General features: G+C 44.4%; 8 protein-coding genes across 8 annotated transcripts; 4 read left to right on the forward strand and 4 right to left on the reverse strand.

Moving 5' to 3' along the window:
* Nucleotides 1–56: 56 nt before the first annotated feature.
* Nucleotides 57–2,127, forward strand: N7520_003280 (uncharacterized protein; the record flags this gene model as incomplete). The annotated part of the gene is made up of 6 exons (XM_057137215.1): nucleotides 57–440; nucleotides 496–600; nucleotides 659–732; nucleotides 790–962; nucleotides 1,017–1,531; nucleotides 1,594–2,127. The coding sequence occupies 6 exons, from the start codon at nucleotides 57–59 to the stop codon at nucleotides 2,125–2,127; spliced, it is 1,785 nt and encodes a 594-aa protein (XP_056997680.1).
* A 1,727-nt stretch (nucleotides 2,128–3,854) lies between these two features.
* On the reverse strand, nucleotides 3,855–4,532 carry N7520_003281 (uncharacterized protein; the record flags this gene model as incomplete). The annotated part of the gene is made up of 4 exons (XM_057137216.1): nucleotides 3,855–4,091; nucleotides 4,132–4,245; nucleotides 4,283–4,450; nucleotides 4,500–4,532. 4 exons carry the CDS (start codon nucleotides 4,530–4,532, stop codon nucleotides 3,855–3,857), a joined length of 552 nt encoding a protein of 183 aa, XP_056997681.1.
* Nucleotides 4,533–5,229: 697 nt separating this feature from the next.
* Nucleotides 5,230–5,641, reverse strand: N7520_003282 (Dabb family protein; the record flags this gene model as incomplete). Its single annotated transcript, XM_057137217.1, has 2 exons — nucleotides 5,230–5,408; nucleotides 5,470–5,641. The coding sequence occupies 2 exons, from the start codon at nucleotides 5,639–5,641 to the stop codon at nucleotides 5,230–5,232; spliced, it is 351 nt and encodes a 116-aa protein (XP_056997682.1).
* A 2,112-nt stretch (nucleotides 5,642–7,753) lies between these two features.
* N7520_003283 (uncharacterized protein) lies at nucleotides 7,754–8,606 on the reverse strand (the record flags this gene model as incomplete). The annotated part of the gene is made up of 2 exons (XM_057137218.1): nucleotides 7,754–8,084; nucleotides 8,158–8,606. 2 exons carry the CDS (start codon nucleotides 8,604–8,606, stop codon nucleotides 7,754–7,756), a joined length of 780 nt encoding a protein of 259 aa, XP_056997683.1.
* A 1,774-nt stretch (nucleotides 8,607–10,380) lies between these two features.
* On the forward strand, nucleotides 10,381–11,973 carry N7520_003284 (Zn(II)2Cys6 transcription factor; the record flags this gene model as incomplete). Its single annotated transcript, XM_057137219.1, has 1 exon — nucleotides 10,381–11,973. The coding sequence occupies one exon, from the start codon at nucleotides 10,381–10,383 to the stop codon at nucleotides 11,971–11,973; it is 1,593 nt and encodes a 530-aa protein (XP_056997684.1).
* Nucleotides 11,974–12,927: 954 nt separating this feature from the next.
* Nucleotides 12,928–13,569, reverse strand: N7520_003285 (uncharacterized protein; the record flags this gene model as incomplete). Its single annotated transcript, XM_057137220.1, has 2 exons — nucleotides 12,928–13,403; nucleotides 13,473–13,569. 2 exons carry the CDS (start codon nucleotides 13,567–13,569, stop codon nucleotides 12,928–12,930), a joined length of 573 nt encoding a protein of 190 aa, XP_056997685.1.
* A 3,163-nt stretch (nucleotides 13,570–16,732) lies between these two features.
* Nucleotides 16,733–17,298, forward strand: N7520_003286 (MARVEL domain-containing protein; the record flags this gene model as incomplete). Its single annotated transcript, XM_057137221.1, has 2 exons — nucleotides 16,733–16,829; nucleotides 16,892–17,298. 2 exons carry the CDS (start codon nucleotides 16,733–16,735, stop codon nucleotides 17,296–17,298), a joined length of 504 nt encoding a protein of 167 aa, XP_056997686.1.
* Nucleotides 17,299–18,276: 978 nt separating this feature from the next.
* N7520_003287 (uncharacterized protein) lies at nucleotides 18,277–19,560 on the forward strand (the record flags this gene model as incomplete). The annotated part of the gene is made up of 1 exon (XM_057137222.1): nucleotides 18,277–19,560. One exon carries the CDS (start codon nucleotides 18,277–18,279, stop codon nucleotides 19,558–19,560), a length of 1,284 nt encoding a protein of 427 aa, XP_056997687.1.
* Between the last annotated feature and the right edge of the window lie 688 nt (nucleotides 19,561–20,248).

Here is a 20,248-nt window from a genome sequence, read left to right on the forward strand (position 1 = left end):
TGCATTCTTCTTCATTGAAAATCATTTTCGTGGCCCACTTTTTCGATATCGTGAATATGTTTGTGCGCGAAAAGCTCAACAGCCAGTTTCCAGATACGGCTTTTAGCCCTCTTTGTCACCCAGATAAGCACCCGGCATTTCATTACAAAGGGTTTCATCCTGGGAAGGTTCAGCAACTTCCTCGTGGCCATGTCAAGCAGCGTGGGTTTCAAGCCTTTCCTGTCGATGTGACCTGGGAACAAGACCAAGTTATCCACATGCGAGATGGTATAAAGCTCTATTGCGACATATTTCGACCAAGCAACGAGTCGAAGGTTCCTGCGATCATTCCATGGAGTCCGTATGGAAAGGCGTCGACTGGCTCGCAGACCTATGACGTCATGGGACCTTGGCGCATGGGTATCCCATACCAACGTCTGAGTGGGTATGAGACGTTTGAAGTGGGACCCATTTAGATCTCTGAATATTATGACATTTCACTGATTTAATGGGCAGGGACCTAATCCGGCAGAGTGGTGTGCTAGGGGATACGCCGTTGTGGATATCGACGCCCGAGGCTGCGGTCACTCGGAAGGTGACATCATGTTTTGGGGTGAACAGGTCGGTTCCACTGATAGAGTTGCCGCTTACTACTCCAAGACGCTGATACAAACTTTAGGAAGCCACCGATATCTACGACTCTATTTCCTGGGCCGCTAAACAACCTTGGTGCAATGGATCCGTGGTGATGATGTAAGCGAATGAGTTTTGATTGGTTGTTTTCAGCACGAAGCTCACGACGAATTCTAGGGGAAACTCTTGGCTGGCTGTATCTCAAATTAATTTTGCTTCCCGATTTACACACCCAAACCTGACAGCCATTGCCCCGTGGGAATGCCTTACGGATGTCTACGCTCAGCAAATTTGCCGGGGTGGTATTCCAAAGGAGGGTTTTGGTGATATGATCATTCGAGGCTTCGCCGGTATGCCCTAGGTTTTCGAAATCTTGACTTTTAGCGTGGACTGATACGTTTCAGGGTTTGGCAACGCAGAAAATTTGGGGGCAATGCTGGAGCGACGTCCATTATTCGATGATTACTGGGAAGGGAAAAAGATTATGCCCGAGAACATCTGCAATATTCCGATGTATGTCACCGCTTCATACTCCACTGGCATACACTGTGAAGGCTCTTTCAAAACCTTCGAGGTTGCGCAAACCTCTCGCAAATGGCTTCGCGTTCATGCATCTCAAGAGTGGCATGATCTCTACAGGGTGGAGGCGATGGATGACCTCCAGAAATTTTTTGATTTCTATGCTAAAGGAATTGCCAATGGATGGGAGACAGACACTTCCCGTGTTCGGCTCACCTTGCTGGGTTATGATGGCAGCTACGCTCGAACTGTCGAAGAGCGGCCTGAGCAGAGCTGGCCACCGCAGAGCCAACAAGTCTCACGACGTTACTTGGACACATCTAGTCGTTCACTGCGACTGGAAAATCCAGCAAGGCCTAATTCTATAGCGCATGAAGCGCATTCACTCTCGGACTCGTCCGTATGTATCACCCTCCTTTTTCTCGTCTCTCATAGGGTTGCTAATAGTTCGCTACCATTCAGGATTTCGTGATGCACTTTGACAGATATACAGAGCTTTGTGGCCGGCCGTATGTAAAGCTATATGTTTCCTGTGATGAATCAGATGATATGGACATCTATGTGCAACTTCGAAAGGTTTCATCGAAAGGAGAGCTCCTGGAGTCTTTGAATTGGCAGCCAATGCCGAAGCCTCAACTGGAAGTTCCCAACACCAATGTGGCCAAACATCTCGGTCAACAAGGTATGCTTCGTGCATCACATCATGTCAGCCTAAGACCTGGAAGCAGTGACGATGAGTTCCCAGTGTATGATCATGCACGCCGCCAACCAGTACCTGCTGGAACGATTATTCCACTGCTAATCCCTATCTGGCCTGTGGGAATTGTTTTTGAAGCTGGGGAGGGGTTTATGCTTCGTGTTTCTGGCCATGATATGGCGCTCCCCGAGGTCGAATTCCTGACACCCACAGAACCAGTGGGTCGAAACCGTGGGAAACACACAATTCATACTGGGGGAGACTTTGACAGCTATGTATCTCTACCATTCATCAACTAGCAGAGAAACTTTTTCATCGATAGCAGACACTCAGCTAGAATCTGTGAGGCATAATTTCATATCCTTAATCTCGGCGTCGACCTCTACCCCTTTTCCCATTAGAGCCACCAGCCTCTACTTCCAAGAAGAGAGACGAAGAGCTTCTTACCCTAATTACAATGGCCTATGCAAAACTTCGAGAAATAGAAGACGGGAAAAACACATACAATGCGTGGAAATCGGGACATGGATCAGAACAGCTAGAAGAGAATTGAGGTAAGAAAATAAGACACTAAACACTAATAAGATTCATTATATTTGGGCCGGTGTTTTCTATATAGCAATGTTTCAGAGATGGTTGGTTATATTAGGGTTTCTTTACAGCTAACATACGCCCACGCAACAAAAGAGACGATGATATCGATCTCGACCTTCACACAATTTGGCGAGAGTCTTCTGGTATACCGATACCACCTTCCTGTTCTGCCACTGACCACCGAGAATGTGGCTGACTTTTCGTGCTAAGTCTATTGGATATGACGCTCCTCTTGGTTGAATGATTATTCCACCACATCCACGGGGGCTAATGCGGCTTCCAATCGGCAGATCCCGATCCTTACTCCCTCTCCACTCGGCCTAAGGACATTTTCTTCAATAATTTATCATTTTTGTTTCATAGGAGGTACACTACGTGGATTTTTGACTAGAACGATTTGATCGGATCACCCGGGGGAGGAATAGTTATACCCATTCAAAATATCTCACTAAGTTCGAGAGTTTTAATTAACTCCCTTGCCCTATCTACTAGGGATCTAGATATTAATTGGAATATCTTGAAATCTTCAGCGAAATTAGATAAGTAGACCATGTAATTAGTTAAGTACTAAAATCTTCGTCCGCTACGATGTACCTTTTATCCAATATAAAAATGCCAAGAATTTGTAGTCTAGGAGACTATAATGAGCACTTAAGATAGAATTTTTGGAGGAGTTCTATATTTCTAGGAGGCTTAGCTATCCAACTACATAGATTCTGGCTTATTAACGTTCAATTTGGAATATCCGATGAATTCTTAAATTACTTTTTAGATTAAATATAGCGATAGAGCTTGAAGCTTTTGATCATTTTTCTAGTTCTGATTGTTTGAGTACGAGGAGGAGCTGATCAGGATATAGTATAGAAGGAAAAGTCGACTTTTGGTTTTGATACCCAGAGCTCCTTACCTGATCATGTTGTTTGATCTGACGAAAATTCCTCTTGACCTCTCTCTTCCTCATTAAATATATTGTCAGATTTTATACGCTGGTAGTGGGAACTAGCATAGACGCATTCTTCACCCTTTGCCAGCAGCTCAGACTCAATGTCCATCAGCCGATTGTATTTGACCACCCTCTCACCACGGCAGGGTGCACCGGACTTGATATAACCAGTTTCAAACCAACCCCAAATCTGCGATAAAGTCATCAGTGGTCTCAGCCGATCTGTGAGAGACAAAAACGCCCCAGTCAAAGCCATAATACATGTTTGCTCTATACGCAGTCAGCAAGCCGTTCTAAGTAAAGATAAGATAAGCCCGAGACTGACACTTCGATTGCTTCCAAAATAGTCCCAATCTAGTCATTCTTCAGGAGTATGCCATCGTATGCCTCTTTCTCGTTCGCCAATTGCACATACTCCGGATTTGTTACCAACAGATTATCGCTAACCAATTCAATAGGACAATTCTTATTGAATTCTGTCCAACTATCCTAATATTTCTTAGAGAATAGATCTTTGAGGAAAATCATAGGATAATTTTGAAGTAAAGATTGATATAGTTGTATCATCTGAGTGGGGCTGTAAGGGTTGGAGGCGCCTTTAAACCCGATATCGTATTTGCTTTCCTGATAAAATTCACTGGATGTAGGGTCGATTGCTAATTTGATCTTTCCGATATATCTAGCATTAGACACTACTGCGATAAGGAGGTCAAGTGCCTCGTGCGGCTCTAAAGTTTAGGGAGGGGGGGGGGGGGGGGGGCAAAACCGCCCTCATCACTACTCCTAATAGCTTAAAATTAAAATTCAGTACTAGGATTCTTCCTAAAGAGATTTGGGGGAACTCGCATACCAGAGGGGTCGAACTTTCTAATTCCGACCTCTTTTATTTGCTAGTAGGTTTCACTGCCAATACTGACCGCTTCTGCAATTAAAGACGCTCCGAAAGGAGCAATCAAAGTCTCCTGAAATACTATCTTGTTGCCCGAATAAACGCCTCCATTAAGCACATTGAAGAATGGAACGGGCATGACAAAAAGCTTTTCAGCCCCAGCTTCAAGTCGCAGGAACTCGTACTGCGGGATACCCTAGAGCAATAAGCAAGACTGTGATGTTCGCACTTGAGGCTTAACATACTGCTTTGGCGGCACCTGCCTTAGCACATGCCATGCTCCCGCTAAGGAGAGCGTTTGCTCCGAGGGTGTCTTTGTTTTTAGCGCCATGTAAGCTTTTCAGACGTTAGTCAATCTAGACTTTGACATGGGCCAGCCCAATGGGCTTTTTGGCCTATTGCTGCCTGATATTGCTGCCTGATTCTTCCTGAGTTTTTGAAATTAACTGCTGAGTTACCTGGAATTAATTCTGTTATTTACAGGCCGTGAAGTAACCCGCGGGCGGCCCTTAGAGGGTTACCTGCGGACCGGCCTATATGCGGGAATTTTTTTATTAACCCTCATAAGGGCCGCCTGTGGGCTTTTCTAGGGCTGATAAATAGGATATAAGTATAAATACTTTCAAAAACCCATCTCTTTATGAATTATACGTTTTTTAGCTATATTTTTAGGTATTTACTTTATAATTTTCTTATTAATATATACTAGAGTAGTAGTATTTTAGTATGAATTAATAAATAAGGATAAACAAGATCTACAAATAGGGATATTTCATAAAAATAGAGAAGATGGATAACAGGGTAGTTAGTATGTGTGTTGACGAAAACAGGGGTAAATACAGAATTAATTTCGGATAAGTTATCAGCTTATGCAATCTTACGAAATAAACAGAAATATATTTGCTGGTCGGACAAAGAGCGAATATACTGAAAGTCTGGGAATCACATGGCATAGAAAGCCAGTCCACCATTCCATCAACATTCGGCGATTGGCACCTTATCTATACCATCATCGATGAAATCTAAAACCAAGATTCCGGAAGCAAGTTTGTCCTTAGTAAGCTGGATCAGTTCCTTATGTGCTGGATCTTCTTGAACAAAATATCTCCGATCCTCCTCGCACCTGAATTGCACGATTGAGGCAAGATTGAAGCCTACATCAGAATTTGGTACTCAGCAAGATTCAATGATTTAAGATGTAGGAATTGAAGTTACCATGACTTCTGACCGGCAGGCATGGTCTGGTTGTACCACATTTGATGGACAGAATGTAAGGCTCGCCATTGTGAAGAGCTTTCGCTGCAACGGACTTGATGGCTTGCGCAGCGAGCACCAAGTCGGATGCATCCTTAAAAGGCCAGAGAACGATATGCTCGACTTCAGGCATGATAGAATTATTCTCGGCACCTGATTGGGTTCAGGATTGAGGGTTGTCTAATTTGAGAGCGGGTTAGTGGTGCTTCTAAGTACTTATGTGTTTTCCTATCAGATGAGATCATCGCTTCCTTGCTCCACGACTAGAAATATCTACCAAGACAAGAATTGACTGTCCCCCAAGATAAGCCACATTCGCATTACCAAACGTTACACTTTAACCTGGCTCGGGCCTACAATGTTTAGTGCGGGACCTTTATTGCGGGACCTTTAGTGCGGGACCTTTCTATTGAAAACCATTGAAAGGTCCATCCCCACGCCCCACCTGTCCAGGATGCCCCCAAATCCGATTTCTAAATTTGAAACTAGTTGAAATACCGATTTCTTTTTCTGTCAGAAGAATACTCTTTTGAGCTTGCATACCCTCTAGAATGCCATCCTGAACGCATCTTGTTCGATTCGACGCTGCCTTCAACAGCGAGGTTCATATTAGCCAACTGATCGATACCGCCCGCGACATTGGACGTGACAGCCCCGTTGGAGTGAACCCGATGAAGTGGAGATCGTCATGAAGGTAATTCAGGATGCCTTCTTCAATGGCCATGTGACAAAGGATATCTTACGTGCAAAGAGTGAGATGTTAGCATCCTCTTGTGATAATTTCAACCAATTACTTGGTCGCAAAAATCACTACGACAGACACGATTTCACCCGTAAGCAGAAGGGGGCCGAAAACGTACGCGGGGAAGATGGTACAAAAATTCACAACGGAAACCTAACCAGTGAGAGTCAGTAAGGGCCGGTGATTTCATATATGGAGACAAATTGGAGAAAACTACGCCCCCGCAATCACTTGACGAGGCTGTAGGCGAGGGCCTGTGCGGCATCCCCAACGAATCTTCTCATCATAACGATCCGGACAATATTTTATATCCCATCATTCCCGCCGCACCAGATTCTCCATACCGATGATATGCCAAGGTGACTTTTTTACAGGAATGTACGGAGACAATATACAGTATCCAGGGGATTGGGGCGAGCTCCTCATATATACCGAGAGGTTAGAAGAGGATTGTTTACGCCTTCAATTCGAAAACTGGAGGTTACATAGAACCTTTAGGTGTGTTGATTGCAATTCGCATATTGGAAACTTGTCTTTGGCCGAAAATTACAACCTCGACTCCATCTCAGCATCTCCTGATCCAGCTAAAAGCCACCGTTGTTTTCCATCGGACACAAAAAGTCTCCCAGCCAGTGAAAATCCTTTATGCCAAGAGTAGATGCTGGAAAATGCATCTATGTTCGAAGGAGGTGTTGCCCTGTCAGACTTTCTGGACATAGTGCAGACACACAACCCCATTGGCTTGTCGCAGCTACCAGGTGAATCAGCGAATCCGGAGAATAGTACTGGTATACAAGGTTCAAACGATGAGAATTGTCTCGTATTTATTTATCAAGATCGGCGGAATCCTTCAATGCCAATAATTCTGCTCGGTGTGACTTTGATGGTCTTTTTTGGCCGTTTCAAATGAAGGGCTATAACGAGGAATCTGGTTCTCAGGCCATAACAAATGCTCGGTATCCACTAGTGCATTTGGCGGTACAGCAGACCCATCAGAATATAGAAGGATGTTCATCTATTAATACCAATGCCCCTTTCAATCCTATGTTATCTATGGATTTCATTCCATTATCTGCCGACATCAGAATGGGATTCAATACATGGGTCTCGAATCATGGGTTAGACAGGTACATTTGCGCACTGAGGCTTCTTATCAAGCGTGCTCTAAGCATTACTCGTATCCCGTGAGTCCTTGTGCTGGGTCACTGTCTCATACAGACGATGAAGCCTGTCTTGCTCACCTAAAATAGTTCAGATAATCTGGAATCACTTATGGCGGATTGTGTCCTGTGGGTAGTACAAGAGGCTTGGCCAAAAGCAGAATGCTACTGGAAGTTCACGGTATTTGCAACAACGCAAACTGTTCATACATTTCTAAGAAATGATTTAGGCTTCATTCACAGGCTTTCTGCAATCGGAGATGTGGAGGAATTTTCCATGCAGCGCGTCGTACAACAAACTACATACTGCCTATCGACCGACTTCCCTCCAGCTTGGTGTTCCTCACTTTCCAATAATATTGACTTTGAAAAACCTGGCCAACAAGTCAGTGCGCTTCACCGATCTAGCTTGCATCTCCTTCTGCCGCTTGTTGGTCCAATATCTCCCAGCTTCCCTGATTTCATCAAATCCTTGGTTTGAATTCCGGATAGTCGGGAACAGCATACCAATACTGGAATGAAAATACCGAAGATATGCAGGAAGTACGCATGACTGTGCAATTACTGGCAACAATGTATCCAGGTTCTCGATATATCCGCCATAGTCATGCTCGTCTTGCATGAAGCCAAATTGAAACCCGAAAAAGAGTTCACCAACTACATCGAACGTAAACCTAGCTTTGCGTCAGCTTTATCTATACGGTGTATTCTGTCTGGAAAGTCAACAGATGTAACGGATTTACTTACCACTGAATCCATTCACCAAAGTCAACTTTGCGTGCTTGACTGCTGAGTTTGGACATTTTCTTCAGAAAGACATCGATAAAATCCTTGATATAGTCTTCACTCTCCAGGATTGTTGACATGGAATAGATTGAATTCACGTATTTCCTCCTTTCCGCATGCTTTGTCTCATCCATCTGCGAGAAATGGTCGCCGTGTCGAGTAATATTTGGGGCAAAAGGGGGATAGAAGTCTGTCTTGGTGAATCCAGACTTGATGTTATAGATGGTCTCGACAGCAGAGGGGTCCGCAATTGCCACCTCATTGGGCGCAATTCTGACTAGCGGTCCGTGTTTCTTGTGGAGTTCTCGTTGAACCTTTTCTGCATCCCCTGTAGCAACGGACCAAGCGATCCATAGTCGTGAGAAGGACGCAATAAAAGGACCAGGGACGTCAGAGAACTGATGGAACATGATGGAACAGCCTGCAATAGATTATCCAGCCCCCTTCATATGCTAGAAGAATAGCTAAGAGGTGGTACATGAGGGTGAGGGTTATCGTAGGAAGACTGGCCGAGACAGCCGAGACAACGGCAGAAATCAAAGAGATCAATGCCATTTTTCTTTGGGAGGACGGTTCGAACTATTCAGTTACAAAAATGCAGTCAAGTAGCCTTCTTCCCTATATACCCTTTCAAGCCTGCGTAGTACTATCGAATCCAGCACCAGGGGGGGTCGTGGTCTTGTCGCTCTCCACACCCTTGGTGTTATGTTATTGGTCGGAAATCATGAGGGTGGCGTGGTCAATCATGCGCTATATTTGTGACCCTTGGTAATGCGAAACTTCTCCACTCAAGGAGACTCTGAAACCGGCTCAGGTTCGGAAATGACGGTGACTAACCTATTGCGCCGTCTTTCTTATAGATAGACCTCAAAGCCTCCCGCGAGCGGCCCTCAGAGGGCTACCTGCGGACCCTTCCGCGGCTTAGGTCAATTTTTTGTTAAACTTATGAGGGCTGCCCGCGGGTTTTTTTGGGGCCGATAAATAGGATATACAGTATAAATACTCTTAAAGACCTATATCTAAATAGATAATACGTTTCTTAGCCATATTTATCGGCATTTACTTTATACTTTTCTTATTAGGTTAAATTAGGGTAGTAAGTAGTACTACGGACCCACTTTGAACACCCCTCACGAAAGAAGATAAGGACCAATCAAGTTCCCAGAAACAAGTAACAGAAATAAGATCACGTGGGTAGCCACGATGCTCACTGATCAAGCACTAAGCAAGTAACCGGCAGAACGGATTGAGACCAAAATCCACTACCCAGGTTAATAGAGGTAACATATACCAATCCTTACCGCCCGAGCCATTTGTGGCCTCCGACTGACCGTCATGATATATACTTATTATCACTAGGCGATAGTGCCTAGCAGGCTAGAAACAGCCGCCGGATCATAGAAGTCAATTCTACGCTAAGAGAGCACAGGATACTTAGCACCAACACATAACATACCTAGTACAGATAGACAACTTCAAAATTAAGTACTACCTTAGTAAATAGAGCCTAGAACCAGCGATACTCACTATGACTAGTGAGTGTCGTGTAATAAGGTTATATTTTAGACCTTGAGTTTAAATATATATTTCTCTAACTTTTTCAACCGCTGCTCCTCAGCGGCAACCATCTCCTTCCAAAGATCACCCTCGTCCTTGGAATTATGGTGCGCTGGAACTTAATCCGCGGCCTCATCCCGCTGAGCCACCCGATCACCCTTCTTCGAGTCAAGCATACCGCGACCTCGACGCTGATCAGATATCTCGAATGCAGCAGACGCACACAGAACACCTAACATCAAGCCTTAAGCATACTTTATGCTATCCTCGCCTCCTTACCTCGGATAGTAAAAGTGAACAGATGCTACTAAGCCTAAATAGGATGAGAGCGGCAGCGCTGTTGTCGAACTCAGATATCACGTGATCTTGCCATACCAAAAGGGTCCCACTTAGTAAGGCATATTTCAGTGTATTTTTCCCGGTGACAGCTGCCTAAGGTCAGGTGATGACCCTGAAGCCCAGTGCCCACTCTCCAACATAATCTTGTCTTACATTTTCAAGCTTCTATCATTCAGCCTTTTTCTGTCATCCTCTGCTTGAAATGTTCTTGCCGTCAGATGTCTTTCAATATTTGTTCTAGCAGCTCTTTGACCAACAAGCCTGCCTTTTGTCTAAGCATCATTCATCATGACCCCTAGGCTGGGGCTTGCGCCGAGGAGAACCAGAGAAAGTACATCCAAAGTTCGAACCGGATGCAGTACTTGCAAAGCTCGTCGAGTAAAATGCGATGAATTGAAACCTATCTGTCAACGTTGTGTCATCGGAGGTCGAAAATGCGAGTACAACACCGCGCATGCAGCACCACCTCGAAACGTGGTCACGGTATATCTGCCTCCTACGCAAATTCAACCAGTTTCTTTCGTAAATGACCGCGGTCTCGACTATTTCCACCGGAATCTTGTTTCGAAGCTAGATGGACACTCCGATTCTAAGTTCTGGAGCAAGCTTGTAATGCAACTATCACACTCCGAACCATCAATTCGACATATCGTATCAGCTATCAGCGTCATTTATCAAGACGTTGAATCGTCTCTACGTCATCCAGCGGGCTACGTTAATGCCAATCCCGAGGCTCAAAAGGAGTGGAACTCAGCCGTGAGGAGCCTGTCAGCTCGAATTCAAGCGCACCCCAATTCGATCCTGGTACCTTTGGTTTGCTGCCTTCTGTTCACATGTATCGAGTTTCTCAGGGGCAATGATGAGAACTCTTTACTTCATGTTCAAAGTGGATTGAATATTCTAGCCGCGCTCCGTCACAGCAACGATACAGCCCCGGGTCTAAGGTCTAGTGTTTCTTCCAACGATCTTAAAGCCATCGAAGATCACATCGTTCCTATCTTCTCACGTCTAAATGTACTCTGTTCTCTCGCTGGCAGGATAACTCCGCCAGTATACGCTCCTACAGCTATAGAAGGCTCTCCCCATGAAGATCTTTGCGATTCTAGACAACAGCTTTTTGAAGCCTCGGATATATGTATCCGATTCATTCACGACACCATTCCTAAGGCAGCGATGTTCCAAATCGATGTCGACGATCTTGCTGAACAGTTAAAACTTCAGACAAGGCTAGACGCATGGCGCGACCAGCTAGCCGAACTTCTTGAACGAATGCAAGCAGCTGGCAACCCGGCGAAGCAGCACGCGCTTAATATGCTGTTGGTACACTACAAAGTCATTTACATTTGGATCCGAGTCTGCACCACCGCTGGGGAAACGGCCACAGATTCTTACTACACCGACTTCGAAGAGCTTGTGCATTACGCGGAACAAATCGCCAAGCCAGGCGTGGGAATGGCAACGCCGCAACCGCTATCTTTTGACATGCAGATCTTGGGGCCTCTGTACTTTACCGCACTGAAATGCCGTTATCCCGCTTTACGAAGACACGCGTTACAAATCCTGCAATTCGCGCCTCGACGGGAAGGGCTTTGGAACGCACATTACGCCTACGTAACTGCCAAACGAATTATCGAGTTGGAGGAAAGGGATCTCAACGGAGAAAAATTGCCAGACGAGACTTCGAGAGTGCATGGTCTCCCCCTACCCAATGATGGGTCGCGGATCTACAGCATGAGCAAGACACCTTTTAGCTTTCGGAATTATGACCACAATTTTGTGACTAGCCCAGCTTATCCAGGCATGCTTAAAGCTGTGTTCCAGAAAAAGCCGTGGGGGCTGTTGGGACAGTGTCAGATAATCACAGAGTATCTTAAGCTTTGAACTGAATATCTATACTTATTATTCTGTTCCAGACTAGACCTCGTAATAGTATATGGAGCGAATGCGGAGCTTCATACAGCATCCTATAATAGGCACCTCGAGATCGTATTTCATTATCACAATATTCTTATTATTATTGACTATGTGCATCTAAGAGTATCTCTGCTGGGCGAAGTATCAAGCGAGATCAAGATAATCAGAGCCCTGGTTGCGGGTCTATCACACAAAGGATGTCACACTCTTATCGATGTAGCTGTTGATATACGCCCCGGATACAACGAAAAGTACTTAAAAATGCCATATAGATATCAGAGCCGTGAACAATTCACTCCCATTTTCTTACGTGATGTCGGTGGTGGGAGTATTTGAGATGATCACATGGACAAAATTTAAAGTTGCCTTTTATGCTTAATTTAAGCCAAGGCTTGGTAGTGTATTATGTTAATGTTATAATATAAAATTACGATATTAATGATATACATAAGCACGATAAAGATAGCAAATCTGAGATTCCGTATCACAGGCTGATGGGCCTATATTTGTTTATTAATTTCTTTTAATATAAAAGAATAGATTTTCATTTTTTGAAACAATTGGCCAAATAGGACATCCTTTTAATTATTCCGACTGAAAGGCTGATGATAAAGTTCTCAAAGGTGATACACTCTGAATACAGGGAAGAAGGCACAAAAGGTAAGAAAGAGTGGTATCAAAAGACAAAAGGGCATTTAAGAGAGAGAAGCATTGTGGAATATACCTCCTTCTAGCGCGAAAACGTCACCGGAGCACACACCCACTGTGATGAAAGTTCGATTATATCACATGTACAAATAATAAGACATATCAATCATTCAATGTTTGTATTCGACGATATCATAATTATGCCTCGCTCCCTAAATTTTTGTTATAACTAGGTATATTATCGGCAATATCATCCACAACGACTTGAATCACCTAAGAATTAGAGGCTAACTCAGGCAAATAGCATCCACTATGTATCTCGGATACCATCCCTTTATTATCTAACTCGCGCGGCGTAGACCGATTAAGGGATCCTGCACCAGTCAGTCCCATATTGGAGGTTTGCGTCCGACGCTTTTGGGCAATGAAAAACGCGACTATCGCAGCAATTATAATCACACCAACGCCAACACCAACTCCGATTCCAGCGGCAGCCCCTGGGCCAATATTTGAGGATGATGACGAAGATGAAGAATTTGCGTTTGAGGTAGATGTTCTGGTCGCAGAGCTATTATATGTAATGGAACCAGTCTTGGGGAGGTATTGGACAGTTTGAAGACTGGATGGAGCAGGCGCGGGAAAAAGCTGATCGGTAGGATCAGAACAATTGGCTTTTCCACCATTGTAAGAGCAGCAGGCCCAGAGGCCACTTGTTGAGTTATAAGTAATCTGTGAGCCGGCGAGACCTCCTATACGGCGAGAACAAAGTTAGCATACAATACAAGCGAACATTGAACGAATAGTCAGAAAAGAGGTACCAACCACAGCGATTTTGACATATAGGATCTTGCAGTGTTGGATCTGTACAATCTGCACTGTAATGCCCATCGCCATTGCCGTTCTGGCAGATGCCATTACTCATGCATGTAGAGCCTCGTACACAACATGTCACATTATGACCGACTTGGCTCACGTCTTCACATGGTGCATCGTCAGAATTGATGCTGATTGTGCCCAAGTGGATATCATAGCAGGTCGCCATATTTTTGACCGAAATGTGCTTAAAGGGAAAGGGGAGCTGAAGGGATTCGACGCAGAGAACGTAAGTTATTGAAGTCATCTGCGCCTAACGAATTTGGTAAAGTGTCTCTATTGTGGATCCATTTGCAGGCGTAGACCAATGATATACATTAGGCCCCCAAATCTAAGCGCTCTCGCAAATTGTGATAGGCAATTTACGGAGACTAGTCCATATACGGGGTGAACTATGCTTGTAGTCCTAATCTTGGCGGCGCCCGCATGATATAAGTATTTGCTGGAAAACCTCTGCTCATTTGGTTGTATGCTTTGTCGGGAGGAAGAGAGAGTATCATAAGGCTTAGCTTTCCCATCTTACTTGACTATTCACATGAAATCATAATGGGGAAGGTTTATTCTGACAAATAGACGATACGCAGGGTTCGGGGTTCGGTGCTCTGGGTGGGGTCAATGCGACCGGCATGATGCGCGATACTTGGGAGCGAAAAATGCCTCCACAACCAAATTGGGAGATGGATACAGGTCTCCAAAAGAGTACAAAAGACCAATTTTCATTAGAGTAAATTCCATAATTTACTTTCATCCACAGAATACTTATAGGAGTAGATATACCTAGGTATTAGTCAACAAAATACACATTACTCTGTACTTGATCAGAGATCCAATGCCTATGTCCACGGGTGAGAGCTCATGTAGATACAGTAAGGGTCTCGCACAGCAACGCTAGAGATTGTTACATTTAACCCATTGAACGAAAAGGGGGCATATTTATCGTTTCAGATTCTCGAGACTTTGCTCTTCCACAAGATTCTTTGATGGCATGGCGGTAGAAATGCAAGACGTTGGACGGGGGCGAAGGAGGGAAAAGTGAGCCAAAAACTGCACTCCGGACGGAGTACATTTCTCAAGATGGTCTAAGCGTTAATTATCGTGTGGGCTTCGGACAACAAGTGTCTGTTCAGCCAATATTTAGCCAACTAGGTGCCACAGTTTTATTAAAAAAAATCCCGATGCCAAAGTACATAATTACCAGGGCCTTTCGTATTGGCTGGCCCATAGATGGAGCTGGCCACCGGAATCAGCATCTGCCCGGCCGATTGGCCCGCGTTGGCCCCACCGTAAATCGCAATTTACCGAATGATCCCATGGAAATTCAAGGTCTTAACAGCTATGAAATTCGAGTTCGATAAAGCTCAAACAACGCGCACCCGAAACCACACTGATCCATGAAACTGTTTGGGTGACAGGCGAGAATTTCTTAAAGCGGTTCCTGATAGCCTTCCAAATGGGGGCCTCGGCTCCACTATTCTGACTTAGCACTGATCGTCGTTCCATTGTCGTATTTGGATCCGTGGCCCGACGAATGCTATGAAACAAATCAATCAAAATTCAAATCGAGTAGTTGGTCTGTGCCGGAAGGATCCATGTACACATGTGACTTAGTACGGACTTTTGTAGCCTCCTTTTTTGCTTTATTATGATGAGCAAGAAGATAGCCGATATTTAAATAAACCGTTTTCTTCTGTCACTGTAGAAAAGATCAGGCCCGAGGGTGGAAAATATGGAAAGTATGACTTGTTAGAAAGGGCCAGCACAAAACTTCATTTGTTCTTTTCAAACGTCAATATATTCCATGTGTGAAATCCGTTCATCTGAGGACCACTCTAGGGTCAAGTTCATTGTCAGCGTAATACTCATAGCCCGCATTCTACGGGTTTATAATTGAATCGAGGGCATGTCACTTCAATGTGAACAAATGAATAGCTCGTAAGATGGACGGCAAGTCTAGCTGCTTTGCATTTACTGAGAAATAGTTACAGCTCCAAACGAAAAATTGCTCGGATAGCTGTACATAACGTAGGAATATATAATGAACGGTCTTTTGGGCGTTGGTCCTTGTTGCTTGAAGTGTTCAAAATGTTGGCAAAGTGGATCCCAGATACTTTTGAGCGTGCGCGGGCGCCGAACGGCCCCAATTCGCTCGAAACTCTATCGAGCAGGAGAGTAGGATCTTGCTAGCTATCCATTTGAACTATCAAAGACGACGACATTTCAGTGGGAAATTTGTTGTAAACGTTGAATGTGTTCGTTTAATATAGGCATTGTGGAGGGGGGGAGCCTATCACCAATTATTACTGCAGATAGCGTTTTTCTCCAGACATCTCTTTCCTTCCAGATGTCTGTATGCTAGGCTCTCCGTCCTCACCTCCGCTCGGATACACCGCACAGAATGTTATTTCAAATCTCTTTCATTGAACCATTGCGTTGTAATATCGAAACATAATCTTTATCTAAACCTCCAGTCTCATAACTTGCTGTTTGCCATGGCTAGATATACATGCCCTCTGATTGGTCTTCAGTCCAACACATGTGGTGGATTACAAAAAGGAAAATTACCAAATTAACATAGTGATATTGTAGATCAAAGAGGATGTTTATCCCCAAAACAAGAAAATCCTTCCAAGTCCAGCCTTCATTGAAGATTAATTTCTAGTTTATCAACATTTATGTAATAGATCGCTCACTTCAGCGCTCTCTTTCTCATCTCTTCTTCGAAAGTTTTCGCCGACAGGACCTGAATGCATGCCTTTTTCTTTTGTTCTAGTTTGATGTACCACGATGAAAAATTACCCGCACTCGCAGCTTTAATATTGACTTTCGGGATCTGCATGCCTTTGCAATTCACGATCTCAGTCCAAAAAGAGTTAGATACTCATTAGACAGCCATATAGCCAGTGTGTCCAGCCTCAAACTTGAGACCAGCATGACATGATTCGCCCAACTCAACAGGGACTTGAAGCGCTACCTAGTGACGAGTAGTCAAGCCTACATAAGCAACGACTCTTGATTGGCTCGGGAGCATTTCGTAGCCGTCTAACCACATTGATCTCGTAACCATCTAACCCGAATAGGAAGTAAGCGGTCAGCTTCCGATCCTAGATTCCTTGAAGTATTTATTTATCTTTACCGTGCTCCTCAATTCTTCAGTTTTTGTTCTCTTCGCTCAACAACCACGTTGATTAAGGGATCTTTGCACACCATGGCCATAAAGATTGCGGCGAATAAAATGTTCCATTTTGCCCTGCGAGCGCTGCAACTCACCTTCGCCATCATCGTCATGGGAACGGCCGGCTACGGTACGAATAACTAATATATCACAATCTTTTGACACACCATTTGTTCTGATATCATCACCTAGCTATCCACATATTTCGCGGCCACACCGAATACGTACACTTCGATTTCGGCAACTTCTACAATTACGTCGGTGTCCCTGATGCGTGGGGCTTCTTAATGTTCTGTGCTGGGTGGACATTTTTGGACGTCATCTTCGTCCTCGTTGCTGGAATCAGGTTCGCGGATCATACATTGATTGGCTACGTTCGTGTCGGCGCCGAGGCTGTAGCTCTCTTATCATGGCTTGCTGGCTTCATCGCTGTGGCTATTAATATAGGAAGTAATGGATGCCCGGCAGAAGAAAATCGCTGTGGGTTGCTGAAAGTGGCGACAATCTTTGGGGCGTTGGAATGGCTGCTATTTGCGATTACCACAACCCTGACCTTCAAGATCGTATTCAAAAGCGCTCGCCAGTCAGGGTCTTTGTGATAAGTTCCGCGATACCAATTTAATCAGCGGCATAGGATCCCTGCATATCAGAACTACCTAGCTCGCTATAGGCCATCGGAAGTCTCGCCATCATGTTTTAAGCAAAGATTCTTTGTTTGCAATGTATCGTGCTTGAGTAGTACGTTCTGAAACTACTGTAGGACTGGCAAAGGAGCAAAATCTTGATATCTTTGTTTTGAAAAATGAAAGATACCCATTTAGAAATAATTCGCCATCAAAAGCAGAATGCTGAATGACTTCTCTGAAGTCATAGCTGTAGTATACATCGTGTATTTGAAGGGATTGAATCTAAAATATAAGCCGAAATGCTTATGAGTAGAGATTTGAGTCATTTATGGAGGTTGAAGACGGCATGGACGCTACATGAGACTCTAGATAATAAAACCTTTGGTCTAGTCTTCGGGCTGGAAATTGACTCTAAGATACTGTAAGATGAGGAGTACATGGAGAAGTAATATGATATTATGGGTGGAGACAAAAGGAAGAAGAGAGCACTCGAGAAAGAGCTGTCTCTTCAGATGTGCTCATATGGACGAATACTACTAGCCTAAATGGGATGAGCGAAAGCGCTGCCTGGAATCGTATGACGAGTCTCGAGCCTGAAGTCCACTCTTCAATAAAGCAGTAAAGAGAGAAATAGTGATGGCGTAGGAAGAGAAAGGGCAGAATGATATGGGAGACAGGGAGACAACGATGTATGGTATTCTAAGCCTCATACAGAAACCAATAGACTATCGAAATTGAACTCCGATGACTTTGCAAATCCCCGATTGGCTGCGTATTTATTACAATACATTTATTCCGATACCCTGCGTATCAACTCCGGTAATTTTCGTAATAATGATTGGCTTGAATTCTATATATTTATGCACACTGTTTGACTATGTTCGAAGGTTAGAATATAGAAATATCCGTGCAGGATTGGCGCACTGTATATTCCTTTTTCAAAATAACAATATGGCGAAAATTGAGGCCTGCAACAACTCTGATCTTGCAATCCATCTGGATTCGATCAACTCATTCATCCCTGGCCAAACCATTACCGGTTATGTCTCTCAAATCTCCCGTTGGGTTGATACTGAAACGAGTATCAGCATCATTCTCCACGGTAGATGCAACACAGCACTATTCTGCAATGATTCTTCATATTGTAGCAGTCTAGAGCTATTCGGCAAAGGGGGAGTTCAAAAGGAGCTTTTCAATGGGGCCTTGCATATTCGAACATTATGCTCAGAGGAAGGTAAATGGTTCTTTACTATCGATATCCCCAGCCACCTCGATCCTAGCTCTCTGAAATCCCTTCCCTTTGGGAAAGCATCATACCTATCTTTGTTGCGTACAGACCAGCTGGTTCTTCCGCCTTCCTTTACTTTGGGTGCCAGTGCTACCGTTTCGCGTCGCGGGTCTGCAGTTGTTGAGTACTATCTGGAGGCCACCATGGTGACTCCTAGCCCCGCCAAGTCCGCAATAGCGCGCCTGCCAGTCCAAATCCAGTGTGAATCATCCCCTTTCCCGATAACGGATTTTGACATTGTATTACATTCTCGACAATGCTACAATGTTACCTCTCCTTATCTGGTCTCCGGTATGGAAAATACGAAAATTCCCATGCGACAAAAGATTGCCTGTGTATTGGGGTTTCCCACGGCTCCTCGTCTCACATTCCGGCTCGAAATTTGCATAGCTTCGGTTGTGCAGAAGGGCAGTCCATACCACATTCCCATCAAGTTGCGAGCTATACCGCAATGGATAGATACCAGCCAATGTGTCGCGAATGCTCCCCAAATCATTGACATAACTGAATTCACTCTTGCTGTCCGCTCAACCTCAAGCTTCATAGCCTACACTACAGACGCTGTAGCGGCAGTGACGATTGTGCATGAGGACCACTCGATAAACAGAATCGTGTTGGCAGATCATAAAAAATTCAAAACGACAAACCAGATAAACTATCAAGTACTCCCATCTGAGTCCTGTCTTATCAGAGACCATCCATCGTATCACAGCCCTCTAGCTTTACCGATTGGTGACAACGTGACTCCCTTGGATATAGGTCAAATTCTGGATTTGAAACTGCGGCATGAACAATTCCCACTTGACGAAATCCCAACTTTTATCACCCACAATATCAAACGAACATACGAATTTGAATGGAAAATGAGTCTGGAGGTTGGCGGGAAAATGGTGAGGGTCAACGGCAGGCATCCCGTCTTGATCATGGAGAAGTCGGCACAGAACTAGCTAAGTGGTGTTCACAAGTATTTAACCTTGGGAATTCTAAAATCCATTCTTATTATTGCCGGCAGAAACTGCAGAAATTTATTACAATCTAGTAACTGGAATAATTTGGCCGAATAAGAGAGTAAAAATCCTGTAGATTATTCTAAGCACTCTTTTATCTCACAAATAGTGATGATGATGATGATGATGATATTCTATTAACCTGATGCTGCCTAGCTAGAATCGCAGTGGCAATGCAGGCGCTTCGTCCGTCCGAAGCAAGAATATGCCCAACGCCGTAACCCACGCAGTAAAGAGTGACTATGCACAAAGGAAATAGGTATCGCGCTACCACACAGGTGTAAATGAAGCCGAAATGAAGCCGAAATGAAGCCGAAATGCCAAATAAAGTAAAAACCCGCTGAAAGAACGTCGCAATCGCTATGCAATATGCTTTGATATCCCCGATATCCTCCTGTACATCCCCCTCTGCATTTGTCAACTCCCTCCTGCCCTGCTGGCAACAGCACACCCCGCTTCGATCGATTGTGTTGTGTTGTATTTTCGCTGTCGTCGTGGTCGACATCTCAGTTGTCGCTCACTTCGTTGTTGGATACACAGCGTCTTCACCCCTTGCCCATTCCGGTCATTCCCGGTGTGTTGGTTCAGTGTCTTCCTCGGGTTCAACGTCGCATTGGCGAAATTGTCC

Source organism: Penicillium odoratum (genome assembly GCF_028828045.1).
Source record: "Penicillium odoratum strain IBT 22623 chromosome Unknown utg000003l_segment0_segment0, whole genome shotgun sequence".
Lineage (NCBI taxonomy): Eukaryota > Fungi > Ascomycota > Eurotiomycetes > Eurotiales > Aspergillaceae > Penicillium > Penicillium odoratum.